Source organism: Bos taurus, chromosome 28, assembly GCF_002263795.3.
Source record: "Bos taurus isolate L1 Dominette 01449 registration number 42190680 breed Hereford chromosome 28, ARS-UCD2.0, whole genome shotgun sequence".
Lineage (NCBI taxonomy): Eukaryota > Metazoa > Chordata > Mammalia > Artiodactyla > Bovidae > Bos > Bos taurus.
The window spans coordinates 3159419-3185334 of NC_037355.1; the positions used below are offsets into that span (position 1 = coordinate 3159419).

Here is a 25916-nt window from a genome sequence, read left to right on the forward strand (position 1 = left end):
GCCCCAGAACTTACTGTCTTTGTGTTTGCTTGTTCATTTGCTCAGTGACTTGGCTGTACTGCCTTGGGGAAGTCTGTCCCTGAGGCAATGTGCAGCCTGACCTTACTGCACACGCTCTTCTTCTCTAAAGCAAAAGCTAAAGAGTGTGCTTCTGCTCCTTTAACCACTTAAAGCTCTCCTGTTAACCATTTTGTGGGTGAGAGACATTTACAGAATTTCTCCCTACACTGAGCAGGGAACTAGTAACTTTGATTTTCTCTAATCATTCCTGAGAAGGTGCAGCTTGGGGCATGCACACAGCTTTCTGATTGCCAAGCATAACTGACTTTATTTTTAAGCCTGGCTTAGGATTCTTCCCCAGGTAATGTTTGCACAAAGGTGTGTTTAAGAGTCTCGTGCAATGAAGATTCCACTTGGTTCTGATGAATCTGTATGAGGTTTGGGGACACTGTTCAAGTACCCTGTGTCCTTGCCCTGATGGCTCCTGAGCAGAGGCAACGTGCACGGCCTTTGCGACCTCTAGAGCTGACTGTGATCCCCAGACAGCCCTTCTCAGATGCTTTCTTAGTTCTCCATGCTTGCCTGAAACAGAGCTTCTGCAAGAGGACTGAAGAAAGTAGAAATGCTGGCTTCCTGCCTCCCCCAGGGCAGAGCCACAGTCACAGACAGAGCCTTGGGTGCACACACCCTGTGGTAGGAATAGAGCCGCTCAGGGCTCGGACCCCGCGGGTCTGAGTTTCAGGAAATTTTCTTGAGTGGGTGTTTCTCCATCTCCTCTATGTCCTGAGGACAGTTTCCAGAGACTTTAGATAAGTATTTCCGTTACAATTCTCGCCAGTTAAATTGTTGTTTTACTGGAAGAGGACCTACCAAGCTGCTTGTCTGTCTGTCCAGAAGGTCCAACTTCAAAGAGATTTTTAACATGATTTTTCAGATGGAGTTTCAAGTTACAAGTTTAGTAATTTTAAAAATTCACTTATTAACATAACCAAAAATAGGCAGATATGTTAGATATTTTCCATTATGAACACAGTTTTGAAAAAGAAACATACATTTATTTATTTCTTGCTGTTGTTCAGTCAATAAGTCGTGTCCGACTCTTTGCGACCCCATGGACTACAGCATGCCGGGCTTCCCTGTCTTTCACTATCTCCCAGAGTTTGCTCAAATTCATGGCCATGGGGTTGGTGATGCTATCTAACCATCTCATCCTCTGCTGCCCTCTTCTCCTTTTGCATTCAACCTTCCCCAGCATTAGTGTCTCTTAAGTTTTAAATTAAAGAAACACTAGAGATACCAACAAGAACGTTAATTTTTCTTGTAAGTCTTAAATTTGTGTCCCCAAATAATGGGGAACATTTTTCAGCTTAGGTCACAGGAAGTACCCTGGGAACAATCAGTCTACTGTCAGCAGCATCACTTCTGCTCTCTTGGGTAGCCCAGAATCCTGTTGCTGTCCATGGTACAGAAACATACATTCCACTATGTAGCACCAAGACAACAAAATTAACTTCAGGCCTAACTTATCTCAGTTCTCACTCATATGTCCAATGAGAAAAATCTAAAGACTTGCTGGAGGATGAGAAGGACACACAATCAGTGATGGGAAATGACTGTCAACAGCCCACACCCACAGCCCTGAAACTGCCAGACAGGAGCTTCTTGAACACAGAAGCCTGCTGCTCTATTGCCCGATTTCCTAGGGTTTTAAACAAGATGCAAGGTTAATCCTTGCTCATGGAACAAGGATTCAACATGTATTCCTCTGTACAAGACCAACTTCCAGCCTCATCTCCTCTCACAGCCACAACCTAAGTCCAGAAATTCACACTATTCAAGAGTCCTGATTGCAGACAGTGTCCACTGTGAGAACTGGTCAGTGCTGGCTATCGAGGCATGCCTCCAAGGACCTCTGTGCTCTCCCTGGCATGGCTGCCACATGTCTCTGCTGTACTCCTAGCTCCAATGGATAAACTCTGTTCCCATTGGGTCAAGAAAGGCTGCAAAGCTGAACATAACTGGTGTCCCTGCTTCCCTTCAGGTTCCTGTGTTCTCCACACCTGATAAAACACTCTCCCATCATCTGATCAAAAAGTCTTACTTAGGCATAGATGAGTTTTAGTTTCCCATAGATAATCATAAAACATAATGTGAATCTTAAGTATATTTTCCAAACCCTTTTTTCAATGTTGATGTATCATAATAAACACCCCAGCAGTTAAAACTTAATACCCTTTTCTAATATATCTAGACCAACAAAATCTTAATATCATCATAGTATATAAATACAAAGTCCCAAAGAATTAAACTTCAACATCATGATTAAATCTTCACAATTCAAAGGACAGTCAAATATAATTTTCCTAGTATATCTAGCAAGGTCATGGATCATTAGCCTAATTATATTTCCTTTTTATTATTTCATTTGGCATTCTGTTTATCTTTTAGCCATCTGTTTAGAAATGCAAAAATAATATTTTGACTAAAAGAAAACTTTTAAAAATAAGTTATTATTGTTGCATTCTTTGAATTGACTGGGTATGCTCTACAAATAGTTTTAGGAAAAACATCTCCAAAAATATAATGAATCTTTCAACATCTAAAGCAAATCTAGAATCCACAATATGTATGTTCATCTAACTATAGCTTTGTATTTTGATGTGAGGCTTGCAATAGAAATGCATTATTAAAAGCAGGTACTATGTTAAAGGTTACAAAGTACTAAATGTTTATGATGTATTCTCCCAAACAGATCTAAATTGTCTTATTATAATTGGTATTTCAGATATTATTTTAGGTCTAAGAATCCAACCAAAACATAGCCTTGCCATGCTACAACAGGAAAACTTAACACCAGTACAAACAACTAGGCCTGTCAGATTATCATGCAGGCCATCAGCCTGTGAATACTGAAATATCCACTGACACTGATATCCATAAAAATATGATAAAATATATTTTAAAATCTAAAGATGAAGATTTGCAATTAGTAAAAGTAAGGTCCAGGGACTTCCCTGGTGGTCCAGTGGATAAGAATTTGCCTGCCAATCCAGGTTCACTCCCTGGGTCTGGGAAGATCACACATGCCACGGAGCTACTTAGCCTGCACACCACAACCACGGAGCCCATGCACTAGGATGGACTGAGCTGAGGTGAGGCTCAGAGACAGTGGCAGCAGACGGTAAACTAAGCCCACACGCCTGCAGGCTCCCCAGCTGTCATGTTTCCACTGTTACTATTACTACTGCTGAAGCTGCTGCTGCTACTGTGTTTCCCAAAATATATTTTCTCAGGAACTCATTTGACATTGGATTAACTAGAAACTTCTTTTTGAGGGAATTCTTACTGTCAAAATTATTCCAGTGTATATCCTCTCACTTTCCTGCTCAAAAGCTCAGTTAAACTTAATCTTTAATTGGACATGAAGATCTTGAAGTGGCTTAGGATCACTCAACATTAACAGTCACTGAGCTCTTCTGTGAGTGGCAGGACACAGGTCACATGTACTCGCTCTAGAGGTTTCTTAAAAACCTTAAAAATGGACAGGTTTGTGTGTGTGCAATGTGTCAAACAAGGGCCTCAGGTGACACTGGTTTTTCCATCTTCCTCTTGATTCCTTGGGAGATGGGGCTGCTATTGTGCCAAATCAGCAGGTTGATGTTTAATTCTGACCTGGAAGCATCACACTCATTTGTTAAAGGAGAATTAGGTGAAATAACAGTCTGATAAACTCCTTGTACCTTCTCAGCAAATCTCCTTATGTTTTCATAACCACAGCGAAGACGGGTGAGCTAAGATATCAGCACAGAACTTAAGCATAGGTGCCATGAGAAAAAGTGAAAGGCTCTGTCTTGAGTTACTTGGGGGGAGAAAGGACTGAGAAATACCAGACACTCCTCACTGCTGCCACTCGGCACCCACAGAGCATCCTCTTTCTCATCATGCCACACAGCAAGTATTCCAGCTGAGGAACCTCTGTTACAACACTGAAAACGTGTTTTCTGAGAGTTATTAAAGGCCAGAACATTCAGCCACACTCTTAGTTTCAAGAAGACAACAGATCACAAAAAATATTTTAGCTATTTTGAAGTATTTAAAGAAAACCAGAATTCTTAGCTTCCATCACATATGAGAAGAATAGCTTTAAACACCTTCATAAAACCACGTCACAGCATTAATGGCTATTAATTTCACTGGAAATGAATGTCTGCATATGATAAGAGGAACCACTTGTTAACAATTTGAACTGTGCATGTCTACATACATCCAGATTTTTTTCAATAGTAAATATTGCAGTGCTGCAAGAGCTTAGGGTGGTTGCATCCATGGACATGGAACCATACAGAGGGACCCCAAGTACAAAGGACTGACTCTAATTTATATGGAGATTTTCAGCTCCTCAGAGGGCTGGCACCCTTGACCCCATGTCACCTGCATCCGGAAAATATGTTTTCTTTAAGCAAAATTTTAAATTAGATGGAAATTTTAAAGTAGATAGAATGGATAGATTTTTCTTCCAAACACAACACAGTTAAATAAAACTCGCTTTCTTCAGCCATATAACCGTTTGTAGTAGATTGGTCTTTCACCAACACATCAGAAAAAACAAAAACAAAAACTTTTCCTTCCAAAAACAAATCTGAAAAGCAGGGCTGAGAACTAGACCCTGGCCAAGAAGATGCTGACAAGCTCATTGGGAGTCAGGATGGAGACGGGTCCACAAACTGTCTTTAAGCTGAAGGTCAACAGCTGCATCACCACCAATGGGTACAAATGATAACCCTGGCAAAGCTCTGTCCCCATGGTTTATGGAACAGCTCATGATAGGGTGAGGCAACTGTGCTGAGCTGATGCTCCACTCAGATGTGCAGCTTGCATCTCATGCCAACTAGCTGAGGTTGCTGTCTTCATGATTTGGACATAATCTCATTTCAGGAGGCTTAAAAACTGAACACGATGTCAAATAAATCATAAAATCCTATACTTTCAGGCATTATGAGACAGCTTCCTTATCTGTGTTCACTTAACAAAGAAAAGGCAGTGATGGGAGGCAGGGAGGGCAAGAATTTCATCCCATAAAATAGATGCCCCATGTCATTCCTGTCTGCTTGACAGGTGATGGCCCTGATGCCCAGCCCTCCATGGCATCTATGCTGCCCTGCCCATATTCCTCACCTAAACAGCTTTTCCATCACCAGAATCGTCCACGAGAAGAGACATGATGACTCAGTCTATGCATCCTATATACAAAGATGCTGTGGGAAAGATTTTTAGACTGTTTACCTCTGCCAGAAAAAATGTGGTTCTCCATTTACCTTTATTCCATGACAGAGCCACCTTGACCAAATTGCTTATTGTGAGATAATTGATTTTCTGGCTTTAATCATTATCAGGAATAGTCATGGGTATGTATAAAGTCCTCCTCCTCCAGTCGCCTGGTTTATTTGCAGAACAAATGTTTATTCAGGGCCTACAAGGTACAGGTTTACCATTGTTTCTGATCTAAAGTCACCAGCAACCAGCTGTGTTACAATAAATGGTTCTGAAAAATTCACTGTGTCACATTTGAGTTTGCGTCACTGTCAGAGCAATAGAGACATACGGGATGAGTCTGAAATGAATATGAATGAAAACAACTCTGGGCCAGACGTCTAGCTACAACTTCCAGGTTAGAGCAAAAGTTCACAGGACCATATCACCCCTCAGTTTTCACTCATCTGGAGAGGCTGTGCCAAGAGAGTCCTGAGGCTTCAGACCTCAATTCTCTTTCTTTCACCCAAAAAGACAGAGCTGCTACCAGCTCTCTTCAGGATGAAAGATGCACACCAACAGCAGTGCCTTCCTTCTGAGCTCATTGTTCTGGGCTTTGCTATGCTTTCCTGAATGGCTGCCTTGAGAGAGACACAAAATTAGTTCATGATCAAGGCCACTGTGTGGACCAGTGGGAAAATACTGTATGAAAATGTTTTCTTCCAAATGTACTTCTCTTTCTCTCTAGGACTCAAGTGTCACAGGATGCATCAAAGGATCTAACACAGAATGGAGATGCTGGAACTGGATACAAGAATCTCTTCTCTGTGTCAAGTTCAAGGTGATTATTTAGCTAGGTTCTACAGGGCATCCACTCAGGTGTTAGAATAGGAACAAAATACCAAACACATGATTGGTTACTAAGGACTGGATTTCTAGCTTGATTTCCAGTTTGTTTCTAGACAACTAATTATAAAAACAAGCAACTGCTAAAATCTTGGAAATATGGACCGTGGGGCTACAAATCAAATAGTCAGAACATGATCACTTGGTGGAGATGATTATTTGCTGTTCTATCTGGGAAAGTCTTACTTAACCACATGTTCTAAAACGCTAACGCCTACTATCTGCTTACAGACTGTGGAGCGGACACAACCCTGAAAATGGTGTCAAAGTTTTTCTCCAGTGAAAGTTCACACTTATGCCCAAAATACTGTCCAATTTCAGAAAACATATGAATACTCACTTGCTTAGCCTTGGTCTTTGTGATGGTGTCAGAAATGGGTTTCTTCCTTTCCTTGACAGTAGATTTAGAAAACAATTCCTCAAATTCATGACAATCTATGGATGGTTCTTCAATTTTTTCCCAAATAAGTGAAGCACTGGAGTCTCTAAAGTTAAGCAAAAACCCATGAGAGAGCCGTCAAACTGGACTGCAGGGACAGGAGGACACAGGCACCAGAGGAGCAAGGAGAGGATGAAGGGAGGTTGGGGATGGGGGAAATGCTCTTTTCTGTAAGATCAGCACTTGTTTAATCAACCAACATGATGAGAAACAGCATCAATACAGGATGAAACCTTTGCCTAGAAAGGAATTCTTTTCTTTCTAGGAATTCTCAGTCATCAAGTCATTATATAAAACATGTAAGAACCCTTTTCAGTATGGCTCTCCAGGCAAGAAATGTCTGGTATCTCACATTCCAACCTGACCCTTAAGTTCCGTGGGTTAAAAATAAATCACTTTCTATCTACAGAGTGGCATTTCTGTCTCCCTACCACTGTCCAGCACTCATGTCATCTGACTCCTCAGTGACCACAGAGACAGGTAGGTAGTACCACCTGAAAACGAAGGTCCATTTTAAAAAGCAAACCAACAAAATAAAAGAATTTCATATAATGCACATGGGAAAAATGAGTTTGGAGCACAGCTGGAAACGATGCCTCAGCAATGGGAAGTGACCTGCCAAAGTACTCAGAGAATGAACAACAAAGTTAGAAGCAGTCAAAATAGACCCTCCACTATGATTCAGAGAAGAGAAAATTAATACAAGAAATGAAGATGAGTCTAGTAAATATCCTATTTCTAAATCTGTGCCACATCACAGACAACCACAAATTCAAAGTCATGAGAACTCGGTATAAGAAAGTCCAGGGGAAATTTAAAGGGCATGTTATCTCTGGCACCATCCCAAGGTTCAGGGAACCAGGTTACAGACCATCCATGGGTAAGTAATACACCAGCAGCAAACCTGCTGGGAGGCATTCTTTTATAAATATCATGTCTTTCATAAAAGTCATGTAGTTTGTGATTTTATGACTTCACAGCATTGCAAATCATCTATAGAAGTGCCATGAAATGGTCAGACGTAAATCATTTCACACACGGGGTGAAATCCACACATGTGGACTTTTGTGTATCACTTTTCTGAATAGTCAAACAAGACCATGCCTTCAAAAGGATGCAGAATACATCTTCAAGGCTTTGTCTGTTTAACGATTTGATTTACTTTTATAAGTTATTTGTCAGAATGAGGCTTTGCAACAAGGCAACAGCTCACATAGGCCAAGAAAGATCTATCCATCAATCCTTAAAAGGTCGATTAAAAATTACATATGTTGAGGTTTGACAGAAAACAACAAAATTCTGTAAAGCAATTATCCTTCAATTTAAAAAGAAATTAAAAAACTATATAGACAGAAATGTGTACATTGATACACATGATTTATCACTTGGATACTTCTGGAGAAAAGTCTAAAATTGCTCCACTAAATATTCATGTAAAAATCTAGAGACTAGGTTTGGAGTGGTACAGAGAGGAAACCACTTCGCTCGTGTTGACAAATTATGCAAACAGGAACGCCGCGGGTGTTACCTTCTACTGTGCAGCTGAATTCTTGTCCAATATAGAGGCTTCATTGGCCGACAAGGCTCTACTGGCTGCTTCCTACTCCCTTTTTCCTGGTTCATCCCAAATCCAAACAAGCCAAGAGGCAACGGAGGAGGAAGAAAGCCACACACCTGAGGTGTCGGTAAAGTGCTACTCCCAACTTGTCGTGGGAGAGGAAGGCCTGATCCAGGAGGGGGTGGGGGCTGAGGGGTTAGAGGAGGTGGAATCCCCACACCTGGAGGAGGAGGAGGAGGTGGGGCAGGAGGTATTCCTTCACTGGGAAGATGTGGGGGAGGAGGAATTCCCACTCCAGGAAGAGGAGGGGTGGGGGGTATTCCCACGCCTGGAAGAGGAGGGGGAGGAGGGATCCCCACGCCGGGAAGAGGAGGGGGAGGAGGGATCCCCACGCCGGGAAGAGGCGGGGGAGGAGGGATCCCCACGCCGGGAAGAGGCGGGGCGGGAGGGATCCCCACGCCGGGAAGAGGGGGGGCGGGAGGGATCCCCACGCCGGGAAGGGGAGGGGGAGGAGGGATCCCCACGCCGGGAAGAGGAGGGGCGGGAGGGATCCCCACGCCGGGAAGGGGAGGGGGAGGAGGGATCCCCACGCCGGGAAGGGGAGGGGGAGGAGGGATCCCCACGCCGGGAAGGGGAGGGGAGGAGGGATCCCCACGCCGGGAAGAGGCGGGGCGGGAGGGATCCCCACGCCGGGAAGAGGGGGGGCGGGAGGGATCCCCACGCCGGGAAGAGGCGGGGCGGGAGGGATCCCCACGCCGGGAAGGGGAGGGGCGGGAGGGATCCCCACGCCGGGAAGGGGAGGGGGAGGAGGGATCCCCACGCCGGGAAGAGGGGGGGCGGGAGGGATCCCCACGCCGGGAAGAGGGGGGGCGGGAGGGATCCCCACGCCGGGAAGAGGGGGGCGGGAGGGATCCCCACGCCGGGAAGAGGGGGGGCGGGAGGGATCCCCACGCCGGGAAGAGGGGGGGCGGGAGGGATCCCCACGCCGGGAAGGGGAGGGGCGGGAGGGATCCCCACGCCGGGAAGGGGAGGGGCGGGAGGGATCCCCACCCCGGGAAGGGGAGGAGCGGGAGGGATCCCCACCCCGGGAAGAGGTGGAGGGGTAGGTATTCCCACGGTGGGAAGAGGTGGGGGGGGAGGGATCCCCACCCCGGGAAGAGGAGGCGGGGGAGGAACTCCCACTCCAGGCAAAGGTAGAGGAGGAGGTGGCAGCATCTCTGGACCCAGACAAGGAGGAGGTGAGAGGCCCGCTGGGCTGGGCAGTGCAGGCCCAGGTGCACCGGGGGTCAGGGGTGCTGGGGAAGCCTCGGTGGTCTCTGGAGGCAGAGGTGGTGCAGTGGGGATGTCACAGCCGTTTCCAGAGGAGGAGAAAGCAGAGTGCTCCTGGCTGGTTTCAAACCCAGTGTGAAGAGGAGGATGGGAAGGCTGGGACCTGGCCTGTCCATGACTGTCAGACCAGGGGAGGGATGCAGGCGGTGGAGGCTGGAGGGACGGCTGTGCATCAAGCTGAACTGATATCCGCCTTGGAGACACAACCAAAGAGATTTCTGAGCAGAACATGGTCTGAGGTCCTGAAGGCAAGGGCAGCCCTGTTGATTCTCCATGTGCAGTCAAGGGTGGGGGAGCCGGCGGGGACCCCCCAGGAGGACGTGCTAGCACACCACCCTCTTCCATCGGGGACGTCTGGATGGACTTGGCCTGTACAATCCTTTCATATCCGACATCCTTTTCGCCCAACCTGAGGGCTTCCAGACCCGTGTCTAGGGCAGGGTATTGCTTCTCCAGCTCAGCTATCTTGGTCTTCAGATCCTCGATGGTCTGCTCCAGCCGCTGGATGACAGTGGCCTGACCCTCAGACTTCATGTCGCACACTTCCTGGGGAGGAATACAGACATCACAGTTAAACAGAAAATCAGGGATACTCCAAACGTCAAAAACTAGACCTACCAAACTCAGCAAAATGTATTCGGTTGTTACTTCTAAAAGCTCTCCCTATGGAAACACATTATTAGTTCTACCATGTGTCCCTTCTTCTCTGCCCTTGGATTTCAAAGTGGATTATGTAGATGACCATGAGGTCCTAAGGCCCTTCTCTAATTAATCTTCAAATGAAATTATGGAAGATCAGCAGACCTCGGTGAAGACGGAAGCCAAGACTGAGCGACAGATCCACTTAATTTCACCATAGACCACTCTCCTTCTTGCCCAGTAACATCTGCTATATGAGGACATTTCCTAAAGATATTTTAAATCCTAAATTTTAAAGTTAATTTCAACTTCTAAAAAGTAATCTCTACAGGAATCCCCAGTAAAATCATGAGAAATATTTGCAACACCCACACAAGCATGTACAGGCATGTCTTACGTGCATGTATAGAACCTATATCACACAACACAATTCAAATATTTTATTCAAGGCATTTCAGAAAGGGATACCTTTGGTCGCCACAATTTATCACAATGGCCAAGAGCAACTGTGCCCATGTGTGGGTCACTCTCACCCCCAGACGGTATCTTCCTCTCCCAAAGCATGCCATCGACCTTTCAGGGAAAAGGACTTTGAGTAGAGAAAAGGGGAAAGCCCTCTCAGTAAACTGACTGCCAATAACAGATGAGTAAGAAGAAAAGAGGAGGCAAGGAGTGGGCAGAGAAAAATGAGGAAAGCAGGAATAGGAGAAGGAAGAATAGGGGACAGACCCCCAACTAAGTGAAGCACAGGTCAGACACCTGATCACACAGGTACACCTGTCCCCCATCGATGCGGGGATGAGAGGGCCCACAACTACTTCTCCAGAGCATCCAGGGCTTTTCACACAATACCCCAACAGAGGCCGCCATCCACAGAACAGACATGTCACTACCTTCCCCACGTGGGAGCCAGGCCTGCTCTTACCCTACGGACTGAGAGGTGATACAAAGATGATACAAAGTATGAAACTAAACTCCTATCCTGCTTGCCAAACACTAAATCCAAACAAAGTCTCCACAAAATAAAAAATAACTTACTTTGCTAGTTTTTAAAAATTCAAAACAAATATCTAACCCATTTACAGTGGAAAAGCTGCAGACAGACAAAACAGAAATGGGTATTTACAATAAAGGAAGCATTTTTGGTGCTATGCGTATATTTATTTAAAATCTTCACAGTTTCTTTTTCCATGGGGGTAAGGAAAGTATAAAGATAACAGTCTTAATCCTAAACCCATTACTTCTTCTCTAAAAATTCTATATTTTACTATAACATTTCACTTGCTAAACACCAATTATGATGCTTATTAAAAGCAGAATAGAACTTGTAACTTCAAAGATAAGCACCTACACAAGGTACTTATTTCCCTACAATCAAAAAATACAATCAAATAGCCCTTCTTGTGAAATAAAGCTGAAAAGGAAATTAATTTACCTTTTAAGTAATAAAGAAATATAAACACTTATTAAATAGGCAAAATTGTGACAGGCACTTCTATTTATGCGTGTGTGTATGTATGTATGTGTGTGTGTGTGTGTGTGTGTATGCTACTGCTACTGCTAAGTCACTTCAGTCGTGTCCGACTCTGTGCGACCCCAGAGACAGCAGCCCACCAGGCTCCCCTGTCCCTGGGATTCTCCAGGCAAGAACACTGGAGTGGGTTGCCATTTCCTTCTCCAATGCATGAAAGTGAAAAGTGAAAGGGAAGTCGCTCAGTTGTGTCCGACTCCTTGCGACCCCATGGACTGCAGCCTTCCAGGCTCCTCCATCCATGGGATTTTCCAGGCAAGAGTACTGGAGTGGGGTGCCATTGCCTTCTCCGGTGTGTGTATATATATATATATATATATATATATATATAAAATATATGAAATCTAAGTCACTATTTTTCACCAATGTCTATACAAAGACTAAAGAATTACAATACATAGGTTGGGAAATCATGTCATATATTCTCTAAATAGTCCATGGTAAAAGAAATAACTATAATAAAATAATTTGTAATATCCTATTTGGCCATTGTAGTTAACTTCACTCTCCAATTATGATGCTAGTAAGCACAAGAAAATCCAACCTAATAAAATATATAGATTATTTTCATTTTTCCAGTGTAATCTTAAAAGTGACCATTAAGCTTAGATAAGTCTTTTTTGAGTTGTCCTGGTATGAAGTAGCTCTCATTTTCCCATTTATGAAATGAACATATAAAAAGGCTACTTGATAAAAGGCATGCAAGTACTAGATTCTAGAAGTGTTTTCCAAAACTCAATTATTGAAAAAAAAATTTACTGGGATATAGTTGATATACAATGTATAAGTTTCAGGTGTAGAACACAGTGATTTACCATTTCTAAAAAGTTATATTCCATTTATAGTTAGTATAAAATATTGCCCATATTCCCTGTGCTGAACTATATATCCTTGCAGCTTATTTTATACATACTTTGTACCTCTTATTCTCCTATGACTATTTTGCGACTCCCCACATCCCTCTCCCCACTGATAACCACTGCTCTATCCTCTGTATATGTGAGTCTGTTTCTTTTTAGTAAATATACCACATCTTCTTTATGCACAAATCTCTTGATGGAAACTTAGGTTGCTTCCATATGTTGGCAATTGTAAATAATACCGCTATGAACACTGGATGCATGTATCTTTAAAAATTAGTGCTTTCTTTCTTTTTTAGATAAATATCCAGGAGTGAAATTGCTGGGTCATACGGTAGTTCTGGTTTTCTGAGAAACCTCCATACTGTTTTCCATAGGAAACATTCCCACCAAAAGGGTATGTGGGGTCTGTTTTCTCCACATTTTCACAATTCTCTTGTTATTATGTTATTTTATAAATACTTTATTATTTTATCATTATTTTTAAACTTTTACTGAAATATAGCTGATTTACAATGTTGCATTAATTTCTTCTGTACAGCAAAGTGACTTAGATATACATATCTCAGATCAGTTCAGTTCAGTTGCTCAGTTGTGTCTGACTCTTTGCGACCCCATGAATTGCAGCATGCCAGGCCTCCCTGTCCACATATATATATATTCTGTTATTTGTGTTCTTTTTGATGATAGCCATTCTGAAGCCATGAGGTGATATCTCATTGTGGTTTTGATTTTCATTTCTCTGAGGACTTATGACGTTGAGTATCTTTTCATATGCCTGTTGGCCATCTGTAGGTCATCTTTAGAAAAAAATTCAGGTCATTTGCCTATGTTTAAACTGGAGTGTTTGTTTTTTTTTTTTTTTATGTTGAGTTGTATGAGCTGTTTATATAGTTTGGAAAGTAACCCCTTATCAGTCATATAATTTGCAAATATTTTCTCCCATTTAATAGATTGTCTTTTGTTTTGTTGATAGTTTCCTTTGCCATCCAAAAGCTTTTAAGATTAATTAGGTTCCATCTGTTTATATTTTATTTCTTTTGATTTAGGAGACAGATCCAAAAAATGTATTGGTATGATTTGTGTCAGAGTATTCTATTTTTACTTACAGCATTTTTATGGTTTCTGGTCTTATATTTAGGTCTTTAACCATTTTGAGTTTGTTATTGTGTAAGATGCTAGAGGATGTTCTAATTTTATTCCTTTTCATGTAGCTGTCCTGTTTTCCCAGCACCACTTACTTAAGAAACTGTTTTTTTTTTTTTCCTCTACTGTATATTCTTGCCTTTGTTGTAGATGAATTTGACAACATAACCTCAGACTTATTTCTGGACTCTCCATACTCTTCCATAGATCTCTGTGTTTGTTTTTGTGCCAGTATCATACTGGTTTTGATTATTGTAACTCTGTAGTATAGTCTGAAGTCAGGGAGCCTGATTCCTCTGGTTCTGTTCTTTCTCAAGATCATTTTGGCTATTCTTTTGTGTTTCCATACAGATTTTTATATTATATGTTCTAGTTCTGTGAAAAACATCCTTAGAATTTTGATAGGAACTATATTGAACTGTGGATTGCCTTGAGTTGTATGGTCATTTGAAAAATGTCAATTCTTCCAGTTCATAAACACAGTATATCTTTCCATATGTTTGTATCATCTTCAATTTTGTTCAGCAATGTCTTATGGTTTTCCAAGTACAGGACTTTTATCTCCTTGAAAAACAGTGAAAGTGCAAGTCACTCAGTGGTGTCCAACTCTTTGCAACCCCATGGACTACACAGTCTGTGGAATTCTCCAGGCCACCATACTGGAGTAGGTGGCCTTTCCTTTCTCCAGGGGATCTTCCCAACCTACAGGTCAAACCGAGGTCTCCTGCATTCCAGGCAGATTCTTTACCAGCTAAGCCACAAGGGAAGCCCAAGAATACTGGAGTGGGTAGCCTATCCCTTCTCCAGCAGATCTTCCCAACCCAGGAATTGAACCGGGTTCTCCTGCATTGGAAGCAGGTTTTTTACCAACTGAGCTATCAGGGAAGCCTTAGGTAGGTATATTCCTAGGCATTTTTCCTTCTTAATTTGATAAGTGGGATTACCTCCTAATGCAACAGATTTGTGTATATTACTTTTACATCCTTCAGTTTTACCAACTTTATTAATGAGTTCTAGTAGTTTTCCAGTGGCATCTTTAGAATTTTCTCTGTATGGTATCATGTCATCTGCAAACAGTCAGAGTTTTACTTCTCCCTTTCCAATCTGGATTAATTTCATTTATCTTGTCTGACTGCTGTTGCTAGGACTTCCAATAGTATGTTAAATAAAAATGGTGAGAGTGAGCATCCTTGTCTTGTTCCTGATCTTACAGGAAATGCTTTCAGCTTTTCATCACTGAGTATGATGTTAGCTGTAGGTTTGTCAATAAGGTGTTTATTATGTTAAGGTATGTTCACTTTATGGCCACTTTTGGAGAGTTTGTATCATACATGGATGTTGAGCTTTGTCAAAACCTTTTTCTACATCTATTGAGATAATCATATAGTTTTATTCTTCAGTTTGTTAATGTGGTATATCACAGTGATTGATTTGAGGGTATTGAATTATCCTTGAATCCCTGGAATAAATCCTACTTGATCATGTTTTATAACCCTTTTCATGTATTGTTGGATTCAGATTCCTAATACTTTGTTGAGAATTTTTGCACCCATGTTCATCAGTAATAATTTTTTTTAAATATCTTTGTATCAGGGTTATGCTGACCTCATGGAATGGGTTCACAAGCATTCCTTCCTCTGCAATTTTTTGGGGGAATACTTTCAGAAAGTTTCTTGTTAACTCTTCTCTGAATCTTTGGTAAAATCCTCCTGTGAAGACATCTGATCTTGACTTTTGTTTCCTGGAAGTTTTTTTTTTTTTTTAATTATTGACACAATTTCATTAGTAGTACTTGGTCTGCTCCTACTTTCTATTTTTTCCTAGTTCTAACTTGAGAGATTGTACCTTGCTAAGAACTTGTTCATTTCTTATAGGTTGTTCATCTTATTGGTGTATAGTTGTTTTCCGTAGTCTCTTATGTTCCTTTGAATTTCTGTGGTGTCAGTTGTAACAAAAAGTTTTATTTTTTATTTTATTGATTTGGGCTGTCTCTCTTTTTTACTTGATGAATCTGGCAAAATGCTTATCAATTTTTTAATCTTTTCAATGAAACAGCTATTAGTTTCATTGACTTTTTCTATTCTTTTTCTACTCTGTGTTTCATTTATTTCTGCTCATATCTTTATGTTTCTTTCTTTCGACTAAATTTGAGTTTTGTTTGTTCTTTTTCTAGGCCCTTTATGTGTAGGGTTAGGTTGTTTATTTAAGATTTTTCTTGCTTGACAAAGTAAACTTGTATCACTATAAACTTCCCTCTTAGAACTGTCTTTATTTCTGTGTTACTGTTGACTTCTCCCTTATGTCTGCTGGTATTTGCTTTTTGTGTTTAGATGCTCCTATGTTGGGGTATATTAACAATACTTATATCTTCTTCTTGGATTGATTCCTTGATAATAATGTAATATCCTGTCTCTTCTACCAGTCTTTATTGTAAAGTCTATTTTTTCTGATACAACTATTGCTATCTTGGCTTTCTTTTCAACCTATTTGCATGGAATACATTCTTCCATTCTCTCACTTTCAGTCTGTGTCTCCTTAGATTGAGGCAAATCTCTTGTTGGCAGCCTACATGCAGGCCTGTTTTTACATTAAGCTACTTTATGTCTTTTCATTGTAGCATTTAGCTCATTTACATTGAAACTAATTTCAACATATGTTGAATTTTAATGTATGTTCTTATTGCCTTTTAAAAATTCTTTATGAGGTTGTTTTGTAGTTTTTTTCTTCCTTTCTTCTTTTGCTCTGTTCTCTTATATTTGATGGTTATATTTACTGTTAAGTTTGGATTCCTTTTTCTTTTTTTCTGTGTGTATATCTATTACAGATTTTTAGATTATAGTTACCATGAGGTTTTTATATATCACTCATTATATATATATAATATATATATATGATGGTTATACAATTACTGATGTCTTAATTTCAAATACATCTTTAAAACCCTGCACTTGTACTCTATGAGCCTCATGATTAGTGTTTTTGATATATTTTACATCTAATTGTTTTGTGTATCACATAACTGCTCATTGTAGTTATGGATGATTTTACTACTTTTGTCTTTTAATAATCCTACTAGTTTCTATTCTGAGTTGATGATTTCCTATCTTTACTATATGTTTGCCTTTCCTGATGAATTTTTCCTTTCCATAATTTTCATGTTTCTAGTCATAGTCTTTTCTCACTTAGATAAGTTCCTTTAACATTTGTTGTAAAGCTATTTTGGTAGTGCTGAACTCTTTCAGCTCTTTCTTGTCTGTGATGCTTTTAATCTATCAAATATCTGAAAGAGAACCTTGCCAGGTAGAGTATTCTTGATTGGAGGTTATTCCTCTTTATTACTTTAAGTATATCATGCCCCTCCCTTTGCAGCTTTTGTTGAAAAGTCACCCTTATGGGAATCCCTAATTGTTACCTATTGCTTTTCCCTTGCTTTTATATTTTCTAATTCTTTTTAAAAATGTATTTATTTTACTTTACAATATTGTATTGGTTTTGCCATACATTGACTTGAATCTGCCATGAGTGTACATGTGTTTCCCATCCTGAAAACCCCCTCTCACCTCCCTCCCCATCCCATCCCTCTGGGTCATCCCAGCGCACCAGCCCCGAGCACCCTGTATCATGCATCAAATCTGGATTGGCGATTCATTTCACATATGATATTTTACATGCTTCAATGCCATTCTCCCATATCATCCCACCCTCCCCCTTTCCCACAGAGTCAAAAAGACTGTTCTATACATCTGTGTTTCTTCTGCTGTCTTGCATACAGGGTTATCAGTACCTTCTTTCAAAATTCCATATATATGCGTTAGTATACTGTACTGGTGTTTTTCTTTCTGGGTTACTTCACCCTGTATAATAGGCTCCAGTTTCATCCACCTCATTAGATCTGATTCAAATGTGTTCTTTTTAATGGCTGAGTAATATTCCACTGTGTATATGTACCACAGCTTTCTTATCCATTCATCTGCTGACAGACATCTAGGTTGCTTCCATGTCCTGCCTATTATAAGCAGCGCTGCAATGAACATTGGGGTACACGTGTCTCTTTCAATTCTGGTTTCCTCAGTGTGTATACCCAGCAGTGGGATTGCTGGGTCATCAGTTCAGTTCACTTGCTCAGTCATGTCCGACTCTTTGTGACCCCATGAATCGCAGCACGCCAGGCCTCCCTGTCCATCACCAACTCCCGGAGTTCACTCAGACTCATGTCCATTGAGTCAGTGATGCCATCCAGCCATCTCATCATCTGCCGTTCCCTTCTCCTGCCCCCAATCCCTCCCAGCATCAGAGTCTTTTCCAATGAGTCAACTCTTCACATGAGGTGGCCAAAGTACTGGAGTTTCAGCTTTAGCATCATTCCTTCCAAAGAAATCCCAGGGCTGATCTCCTTTAGAATGGACTGGTATGGCAGTTCTATTTCCTGTATTTAAGGAATCTCCACACTGTTCTCCATAGTGGCTGTACTAGTTTGCATTCCCACCAACAGTGTAAGAGGGTTCCCTTTTCTCCACACCCTCTCCAGCATTTATTGCTTGTATTTGGATCGCAGCCATTGTGACTGGGTGAAATGGTACCTGATTGTGGTTTTGACTTGCATTTCTCTGATAACGAGTGATGTTGAGCATCTTTTCCTGTGTTTGTTCTCCATTTGTATGTCTTCTTTGGAGAAATGTCTGTTTAGTTCTTTGGCCCACTTTTTGATTGGGTCTTTTATTCTTCTGGAATTGAGCTGCAGCAGTTGCTTGTATATTTTTGAGATTAATTCTTTGTTCGTTTCTTCGTTTCCTATTATTTTCTCCCATTCTGAAGGCTGTCTTTTCACCTTGCTTAGAGTTTCCTTTGTTGTGCAGAAGCTTTTAATTTTAATTAGGTCCCATTTGTTTATTTTCACTTTTATTGCCAATATTCTGAGAGGTGGGTCATAGAGGATCCTGCTGTGGTTTATGTCGGAGAGTGTTTTGCCTATGTTTTCCACTAGGAGTTTAATAGTTTCTGGTCTTACATTTAGATCTTTAATCCATTTTGAGTTTATTTCTGTGTATGGTGTTAGAAAGTGTTCTAGTTTCATTCTTTTACAACTGCTTGACCAGTTTTCCCAGCACCACTTGTTAAAGAGATTGTCTTTTCTCCATTGTATATTCTTGCTTCCTTTGTCAAAGAGAAGGTGTCCATAGGTGCATGGATTTATCTCTGGGCTTTCTATTTTGTTCCATTGATCTATATTTCTGTCTTTGTGCCAGTACTATACTGTCTTGATGACTGTGGCTTTGTAGTAGAGACTGAAGTCAGGCAGATTGATTCCTCCAGTTCCATTCTTTCTCAAGATTGCTTTGGCTATTCAAGGGTTTTTGTATTTCCATATAAATTGTGAAATTATTTGTTCTAGTTCTGTGAAAAATACCATTTGTAGCTTGATAAGGATTGCATTGAATCTGTAGATTGCTTTGGGTAGTATACTCATTTTCACTATATTGATTCTTCTGATACATGAACATGGTATATTTCTCCATTTGTGTACACTTTGATTTCTTTCACCCGTGTTTTATAGTTTTCTATATATAGGTCCTTTGTTTCTTTAGGTAGATATATTCCTAAGTATTTTATTCTTTTCGTTGCAATGGTGAATGGAATTGTTTCCTTAATTTCTCTGTTTTCTCATTGTTAGTGTAGAGGAATGCAAGGGATTTCTGTGTGTTAATTTTATATCCTGCAACTTTACTATATTCATTGATTAGCTCTAGTAATTTTCTGGTGGAATGTTTAGGGTTTTCTATGTAGAGGATCATGTCATCTGCAAACAGTGAGAATTTTACTTCTTCCTTTCCAATCTGGATTCCTTTTATTTCTTTTTCTTCTCTTACTGCTGTGGCCAAAACTTCCAAAACTATGCTGAATAGTAGTGTTAAGAGTGGGCACCCTTGTCTTGTTCCTGACTTTAGGGGAAATGCTTTCAGTTTTTCACCATTGAGGATAATGTTTGCTGAGGGTTTGTCATATATAGCTTTTATTATGTTGAGGTATGTTCTTTCTATTCCTGCTTTCTGGAGGGTTGTTTTTTTTTTAATCATAAATGGATGTTGAATTTTGTCAAAGGCTTTTTCTGCATCTACTGAGATAATCATATGGTTTTTATTTTTCAATTTGTTAATGTGGTGTATTACATTGATTGACTTGCGGATATTGAAGCATCCTTGCATCCCTGGGATAAAGCCCACTTGGTCATGATGTATGATCTTTTTAATATGTTGTTGGATTCTGTTTGCTAGAATTTTGTTAAGGATTTTTGCATCTATGTTCATCAGTGATATTGGCCTGTAGTTTTCTTTTCTGTGGCATCTTTGTCAGGTTTTGGTATTAGGGTGATGGTGGCCTCATAGAATGAGTTTGGAAGTTTACCTTCCTCTGCAATTTTCTGGAAGAGTTTGAGTAGGATAGGTGTTAGCTCTTCTCTAAATTTTTGGTACAATTCAGTTGTGAAGCCTCTGGACTTGGGCTTTTGTATGCTGGAAGATTTCTGATTACAGTTTCAATTTCTGTGCTTGTGATGGGTCTGTTAAGATTTTCTATTTCTTCCTGATTCAATTTTGCAAAGTTGTACTTTTCTAAGAATTTGTCCATTTCTTCCAAGTTGTCCATTTTATTTGCATATAGTTGCTGATAATAGTCTCTTACTATCCTTTGTATTTCTGTGTTGTCTGTTGTGATCTCTCCATTTTCATTTTTAATTTTGTTGATTTGATTTTCCTCCCTTTGTTTCTTGATGAGTCTGGCTAATGGTTTGTCAATTTTATTTATCTTTTCAAAGAACAAGCTTTTGGTTTTGTTGATTTTTGCTATGGTCTCTTTTGTTTCTTTTGCATTTATTCCTGCCCTAATTTTTAAGATTTCTTTCCTTCCACTATCCCTGGGGTTCTTCATTTCTTCCTTTTCTAGTTGCTTTAGGTGTAGAGTTAGGTTATTTATTTGACTTTTTTCTTGTTTCTTGAGGTAAGCCGGTATTGCTATGAACCTTCCCCTTCAGATCAGATCAGATCAGTTACTCAGTCATGTCTGACTCTTTGGGACCCCATGAATCGCAGCATGCCAGGCCTCCCTGTCCATCACCAACTCCCTGAGTTCACTCAGACTCACGTCCATCGAGTCAGTGATGCCATCCACCCATCTCATCCTCTGTCGTCCCCTTCTCCTACTGCCCCCAATCCCTCCCAGCATCAGAGTCTTTTCCAACGAGTCAACTCTTCGCATGAGGTGGCCAAAGTACTGGAGTTTCAGCTTTAGCATCATTCCCTCCAAAGAAATCCCAGGGCTGATCTCCTTCAGAATGGACTGGTTGAATCTCCTTGCAGTCCAAGGGACTCTCAAGAGTCTTCTCCAACACCACAGTTCAAAAGCATCAATTCTTCAGCGCTCAGCCTTCTTCACAATCCATACTGCTTTTACAGTGTCCCATAGATTTTGGTTGTTGTGTTTTCATTTTCATTCATTTCTATGCATTTTGATTTCTTTTTTGATTTCTTCTGTTATTTATTGGTTATTCAGCAGCGAGTTGTTCAGCCTCCATATGCTGGGATTTTTAGTAGTTTTTGTCCTGTAATTGAGATCTAATATTACTACATTGTGGTCAGAAAAGATGCTTGGAATGATTTCAAATTTTTTAATTTGCCAAAGCTAGATTTATGGCCGAGGATGTGATCTATCCTGGAGAAGGTTCTGTGTGTGCTTGAGAAAAAGGTGAAATTCATTGTTTTGGGGTGAAATGTCCTATAGATATCAATTGGGGTCTATTGTATCATTTAAAGTTTGTGTTTCCTTTTTAATTTTCTGTTTAGTTGATCTATCCATAGGTTTTTTAAAAGCCTCTAATTTCATTCTACATTCATTCTCACCCTGAATTCTTTGATCATCTTTACAGTTACCCTGAACTCTTTCTCAGGTAGTGCTATCTCCATATCACTGAGTTTTTCTCGGTTTTTTATCTTGTTCCTTCCTTTGAAACATATTTCTCTGTCACCTCATTGTGTCAAAATTACTATTTTATGTATGTATAAGTCAGTTACATTTCTTGATCTTGGAGAAGTGGCCCTCTGTAGGAGATGACCTGTGCATTCCAGGAGTCCATTCTTCTCTTGTCACCCAAGAGCCAAGGGCCAGCTTGTCCCGGGGGTAGTGTCTGGCCTGCATTTGCAGATTCTATCCACGGGCTGTGAGTACAATTTTCTTACTTCCGGTATTGCTCCCTAGTGGGTGAGGCTGGTCTAGAGGCTAGTGCAGGCTTAGTGGTGGGAGGGGCTAGTGCCTACCAATTGGTGAGTAGAGCTGGGTCTTGGTCCTCTGGTGGGCAGGGTCATGTCTAAGGGTGTGTCTAGAGGTGGCTGTGGGCATAGGAAGTCTTTAAACAGCATGTCTGTCAATGGATGGGGCCGTGTCCCTCCCTCTCAGTTAGTTGTTTGGCCAGAAGTGTCCCAGCACTGGAGACTACAGGCTGTTGGGTAAGGCCGACTATTGGTACCAGGATATCAACCTATAGAAGAGCTCACACAGATGAATGCTCCCGACATATCCACCACCAGTGTCTGTTTCCCCAAAGTGAGTCACAGCAACCATCACCTCCCCAGGAGACTCTTCAAGACTAGTTGGTCCCAGGCTCCTACGAAATTGTGGCTTTTGCCCTTGGCCCTGGTGTGTATGAGACTTTGTATGCACCCTTTAAGAGTGAAATTTCTATTTTCCCCAATTCTGTGTAGCTCTTGCAACCAAGTCCTACTGGGCTTCAAAGCCAAATGCTCTGGGGGCTCCTATTCCCAGTGTCAGACCCTCACAGGTCTGACACTGTGGGGACTGTCCTCTGTAAGGGAGACACTGGGGAGAACCTCTGTAATATAATTATTCTCCAGCTTGTGGGTCACCCACCCAGAAGGTATCAGATTCGATTATATCATGACTCCACTCCTCCTACCAGCTTTGTTGTGGTTCCTTCTTTATGTCTTAAGTTGTAGAGATCTTTTCTGGTAGGTTTCAGACTTTTTCAGTGATGGTTGTTCTACAGATTTTTGTGACTTTGGTGTCCTTGGGAGAAGAGGTGAACTCTTCCTTCTACTCCACTTGGGCGCTCTCTCAGGATTCACTTTCCCATTTGCTGCTTTTAATATTCTCTCCTTAAATTTTATTTTTGCCATTCTCATTACAATGTCCTCCTGGTGTGTTCCTCTTTGGCTTGGTCCTCTATAGAATTCTGCACTTCCTGGATTTGGCAACTGTTTCCTTTTCCCAGGTTGGGGATGTTTTCTGCTATTATGACTTCAAGTATGTTCTTGGCCCCTTGCTCTTTTCCTCCTTCTGGGATCCCTACAATGAGAATATTAGATTCCTGATGTTGTCCCAGAGGTCTCAAACTGTGCTCATTTCTTTTCATTCTTTTGTTTTAAATATAAATTTATTTATTTTATTTTATTATTTTATTTTTTCCAGAAGCATTTATTTATTTTTTTGAATATTTGTAATTGAGTTTTTTTTAATTTAAATTTATTTTAATTAGAGGCTAATTACTTTACAATACGGGGAGGGAGGGGGGAGGGGGGTTCAGGATTGAAATGTATTTATTTTAATTAGAGGCTAATTATTTTACAATATTGTATTGGTTGTGCCATACATCAACATCATTCTTTTTTTTTTTTTTTTTCTGTTCAGGACCAGCAATTTCTACTAGTCCATCTTTCAGCTTGCTGATTCATTCCTTTGTATTATTTACTCTCATTTCAGTTCAGTTCAGTCACTCAGTCGTGTCTGACTCTTTGCGACCCCATGAATCGCAGCACGCCAGGCCTCCCTGTCCATCACCAACTCCCTGAGTTCACTCAGACTCACATCCATTGAGTCGGTGATGCCACCTAGCCATCTCTTCCTCTGTCGTCCCCTTTTCCTCCTGCCCCCAATCCCTCCCAGCATCAGAGTCTTTTCCAATGAGTCAACTCTTCACATGAGGTGGCCAAAGTACTGGAGTTTCAGCTTTAGCATCATTCCTTCCAAAGAAATCCCAGGGCTGATCTCCTTCAGAATGGACTCGTTGGATCTCCTTGCAGTCCAAGGGACTCTCAAGAGTCTTCTCCAACACCACAGTTCAAAAGCATCAATTCTTCGGCACTCAGCTTTCTTCACAGTCCAACTCTCACATCCATACATGACCACTGGAAAAACCACAGCCTTGACTAGATGGACCTTTGTTGGCAAAGCAATGTCTCTGCTTTTCAATATGTTATCTGGGTTGGTCATAACTTTTCTTCCAAGGAGTAAGTGTCTTTTAATTTCATGGCTGCAGACACCATCTGCAGTGATTTATTCTGGTTTATTTTTCATTTCAGGTATTGTATTCTTCATATCTATTTGGTTGTTCTTTGTACTTTCTAACTCTTTGCTAAAAACTTCTAACATCTCTCTCTCTGCATCTATTCTTCTCCCAATTTCTTTGATTATCTTTACAATAATTACCCAGAACCACTTCCGGGGTAGGTTACCTATCTCCACTTCACTCAGTTCTTCTGGGGTTTTGCTTTGTCCCTTCATCTGGAATATTTTGCCTTGTCACCTCATTCTGCCTAACTTGCTGTTTTTATTTTTATGAGTCTGGTAGCTCGGTTATGTTTCCCATCCTTGGAGAAGGAGCCTTTTGCTGGAGACATCGTCCCAGCAGCACACTTCCCCGTGGTCACCAGAGCCATATGCTGTAGGGGTTCTCCTTAAGAGGTCTGTCTGTCTTCTGGGCCTTTCTCTTTGTGGCAGACTGACTGTTGTGAGTGGTCCAGCAAACTTGGTTGGCTCTTGATCTATTTAGTTACCTTGTGTGTCTTGGGCCTAGGCTGCTGGCCAGTAGTTGGCAGAAGTGGGTCACCAGGCAGCTGACTACAGAATCACAGGGGATTCCAGGCTGTACTGGCTCTCTGGTGGGTGCACTGAGGGTCTGGGGATGTTGCCTGCCCACTGATAAGTGAAGCCAGGCCCTAGGGCAAGTTCTAGCTTACTGGTGCTGATGGACAGAACCAGGTCCTGAGGTCAGGTTGCCAGGCCCCAGGGTTCCTAAAGCAGGTGTAAGATCGCTGGTGGGTGAGGCCAGTTCCTGACGAACTTTTCTGTGGGTCCTGAGTTTTCTTGAAACTTGTGCTGGCCTGCTAGTGGGAGGGCCAGTTCACAGACAGGCCTTTTCTTATGTGTGGTGTGTGCATGCTCGTGGGCAGGGATGTTCAGAGGCAGACAATGGGCTAAAGGGGTCTTCAGGAAGCCTATCTGCTGATGGGTGGGGCTGCATTCATGCCTGATTAGCTGCTTGGCTAGAGGTGTCCCAACATTGATGTCAAAATGGCTCTTGCCAGCACCAGTGTCCACATGGTAGAACAAACTCCCCAGATAACTTCCACCAGTATCTATGTCCCCAGAGTAAGCTGAAGTGAGAGGAGGTGAACTCAGGCTCCTTCTACTCTGCCATCTTGCACATTCTCTCCGAAACTTTTTTCTTTTAATTGAAGTATAGTTGATTTACAATGCTGTGTTAATTTCTGCTCTACAGTGATTCAGTTATACACACACACACACAAACAGTTTTTTGTGCTCTTTTCCCTTATGTTTTTTTTCCACAGGATATTGAATATATTTCCCTGTGCTATACAGTAGGACCTTCTTATTTATCCATCCTATTTTTAATAGCTAACATCTGCTAACCCCAAACTCCCACTCCATCACTCCCATGTTGACCCCCGCTTGGCAACCCCAGATATATTCTCTAGGTCTGTGAGTCTGCCAAACTTAATTCTTTTTAAAAATTTTTATTTATTTATTTATGTTTTTAATTGAGGGATAATTGCTTTACAATATTGTGTTGGTTTCTGCTGTACATCAACATGAATCAGCCACTGGTATACACACGCCCCCTCCTTCTTAAACCTCCCTCCTACTTCCCACCTCATCCCACCCCTCTAGATTGTCACAGAGCACCAGTTTGAGTTTCCTGAGTCATACAGTCAGTTCCCATTGGCTGTCTATTTTCATGTGGTAGTGTGTATGTTTCCATGCTACTCTCTCCATTTGTCCTGCCCTCTCCTCCCCCACCCCGAAACTTAATTCTTAAATGTTAGTACTTTAGCCAGCTATTTTTCATCATAGATTCAGGTATAATAAAGGCAGTATAAAAAGTAAAAGCCATGAAGAAGAGGAGGGGGAGGAGAGACTGATTCTAAATCAGGTTCTCACTTTAAAATTAAAATA

The 25916-nt window shown here is 41.3% G+C and overlaps 1 protein-coding gene across 1 annotated transcript in view; it reads right to left on the reverse strand.

Annotated features, from left to right (window-relative positions):
- Positions 1-25916, reverse strand: part of LOC614741 (formin-2) — a 357851-nt gene that overhangs the window by 207460 nt on the left and 124475 nt on the right. Inside the window, exons 6-8 of the mRNA XM_059882644.1 lie at positions 9191-10028; positions 8124-8796; positions 6497-6641 (exon numbers count right to left, since the gene is read on the reverse strand). Coding sequence (XP_059738627.1) covers positions 6497-6641; positions 8124-8796; positions 9191-10028 — 1656 coding nt within the window. The remainder of the gene's footprint in view (positions 1-6496; positions 6642-8123; positions 8797-9190; positions 10029-25916) is intronic.